Here is a 1,780-nt window from a genome sequence, read left to right as displayed (position 1 = left end):
CTCCGATTGATGAGCTGTTTTCAGTCATGTGTCACTCTTCTCATCCTCTACAATTCTATCTAAGTTTTGTTGTGAGTATTCTATTCATCTCTGCCCAGTGTTCGAGTTTTTCCACTGCTATGCATTTTTGGGGTAGTTAGTGTTAAAATCTTGTGATTTTGGTTGATTAGGAATATTCTAACATGGATTCTAAGTGGGTTCTATCCTTATTTCATATGTGCTAAGGTAAGAAGTGCTCAAACCCTTGTGATTTATCAATTTCATGAACCCTAGGTTAATGTATATATGTGAAATTGGTTATGTTAGTGTATTTGGTGATTTTGGTGCACAATTGGGAGATTGGTGTTGCTTGAGGAGCTTTGGTGAGGCTTGGAGCTAAGGTTGGTGGAGACTTCCAAAGAAGAGGCTCAATTGGTTTGGCTTCAAGAGGTACGGTTTAAGTTTCGTTTAAGTACCGTGTGGTGTGATGAGAATTCCTAGGCTAGATGCCCCTAGGCAACTGCGGAGGTTCTTGGGCAACAGATAAATAATAATGGCAATGACAGAGGTGGAGCCCAGGGCCTGATGACATTGGCAACCTTCTTAAAGGTTAATCCACCTATGTTCAAGGGAACCACCAATCCGACTGAAGTCGATACTTGGTTTCGGGCTATGGAGCAAGCACTGCAAGCACAGTTGGTACCTGAAGAGCAGTGTGTTGAATTTGCTACCTATCTGCTCACTGGAGAAGCATTGCATTGGTGGCAAGGAGCCCAACGTCTCCTGCAGCAAGGTGGTGACCCTATCACTTGGGATGCCTTTCAGGTAGAATTTTACAAAAAGTACTTTTCAAATTCTGCTAGGACGGCCAAGGAACTGGAGTTACTACAACTGAAGCAGGGTGCTATGTCCGTGTCTGAGTATATAGACAAATTTGAGGAACTATTCAGGTTTTTCCATATGTGTCAGGGAGCTCTGGGAGACTTCGAAGAATGGAAGTGCATTAAGTATGAAGGAGGGCTCCGGAGCGATATCTTAAGTTTAGTGGGACCAATGGAGATCCGAACTTTCTCAGAGTTGGTGAATAAGAGCATAATTGCTGAAGAGTGTGTGAAAAAGGTGACTGTAGAGAAAGGAAGTCATAGGGAGAGGATGCACACAACACTTTCCCCAAGGACGGAATAACTTTGCAACGAATTAAGAGTCCCAAGGGAACGGTAAGGGAAAACAAATAGTGGCTGCTTCAGATGTTTCCAGCTGTCAGAGATGTGGAAGTTGATAAACCCCAATTTTGTGGTTTATCTTGTGCTTAATTTGGAGGATTTTATCACCTTTTCTCACATTTATTCAATGAAATAGCATGGTTTTGCAATTCTCCCTTGATTTGTGCTTAAATGTGAAAACATGCTTTTAGGCCCTAAAATTGGTGATTTTAATTTACTTTAATTCCATTCGATGTCTTGATATGTTTGTTAAGTGGTTTCAGATTTAGAAGGCAAGTATTGGATGGAAGAAGTGAGAAGAAAAGCATGCAAAGTGGGAGAACTCATGAATAAATGAAGGAACCGTAAAGCTGTCAAGCCTGACCTCTTCGCACTCAATCAACCATAACTTGAGCTACATAGGTCCAAACGAGATAGTTCTAGTTGCGTTGGAAATCTAACATCCGGGATTTCAAAATGATATAAAATTTGCCATAGTTTCCTTACGTATAGGGGCGCTGATGAGCGGATAATTTATACGCTTTTTGGCATTATTTTTAGTATGTTTTAGTTAGTTTTTATTATATTTTTATTAGTTT

General features: G+C 40.6%; 1 protein-coding gene across 1 annotated transcript; it reads left to right on the top strand.

Annotated features, from left to right (window-relative positions):
- Window positions 1-564: 564 nt before the first annotated feature.
- LOC127742880 (uncharacterized) lies at window positions 565-1,164 on the top strand. The gene has a single exon (XM_052255595.1). It carries the CDS (start codon window positions 565-567, stop codon window positions 1,162-1,164), a length of 600 nt encoding a protein of 199 aa, XP_052111555.1.
- Window positions 1,165-1,780: the final 616 nt, after the last annotated feature.

The sequence above is a fragment of the Arachis duranensis genome, chromosome 10 (genome assembly GCF_000817695.3).
Source record: "Arachis duranensis cultivar V14167 chromosome 10, aradu.V14167.gnm2.J7QH, whole genome shotgun sequence".
Taxonomy (NCBI): Eukaryota; Viridiplantae; Streptophyta; class Magnoliopsida; order Fabales; family Fabaceae; genus Arachis; species Arachis duranensis.
Note: the sequence above shows the minus strand (reverse complement) of the source record. Positions and strands in the feature narration are given on the sequence as shown.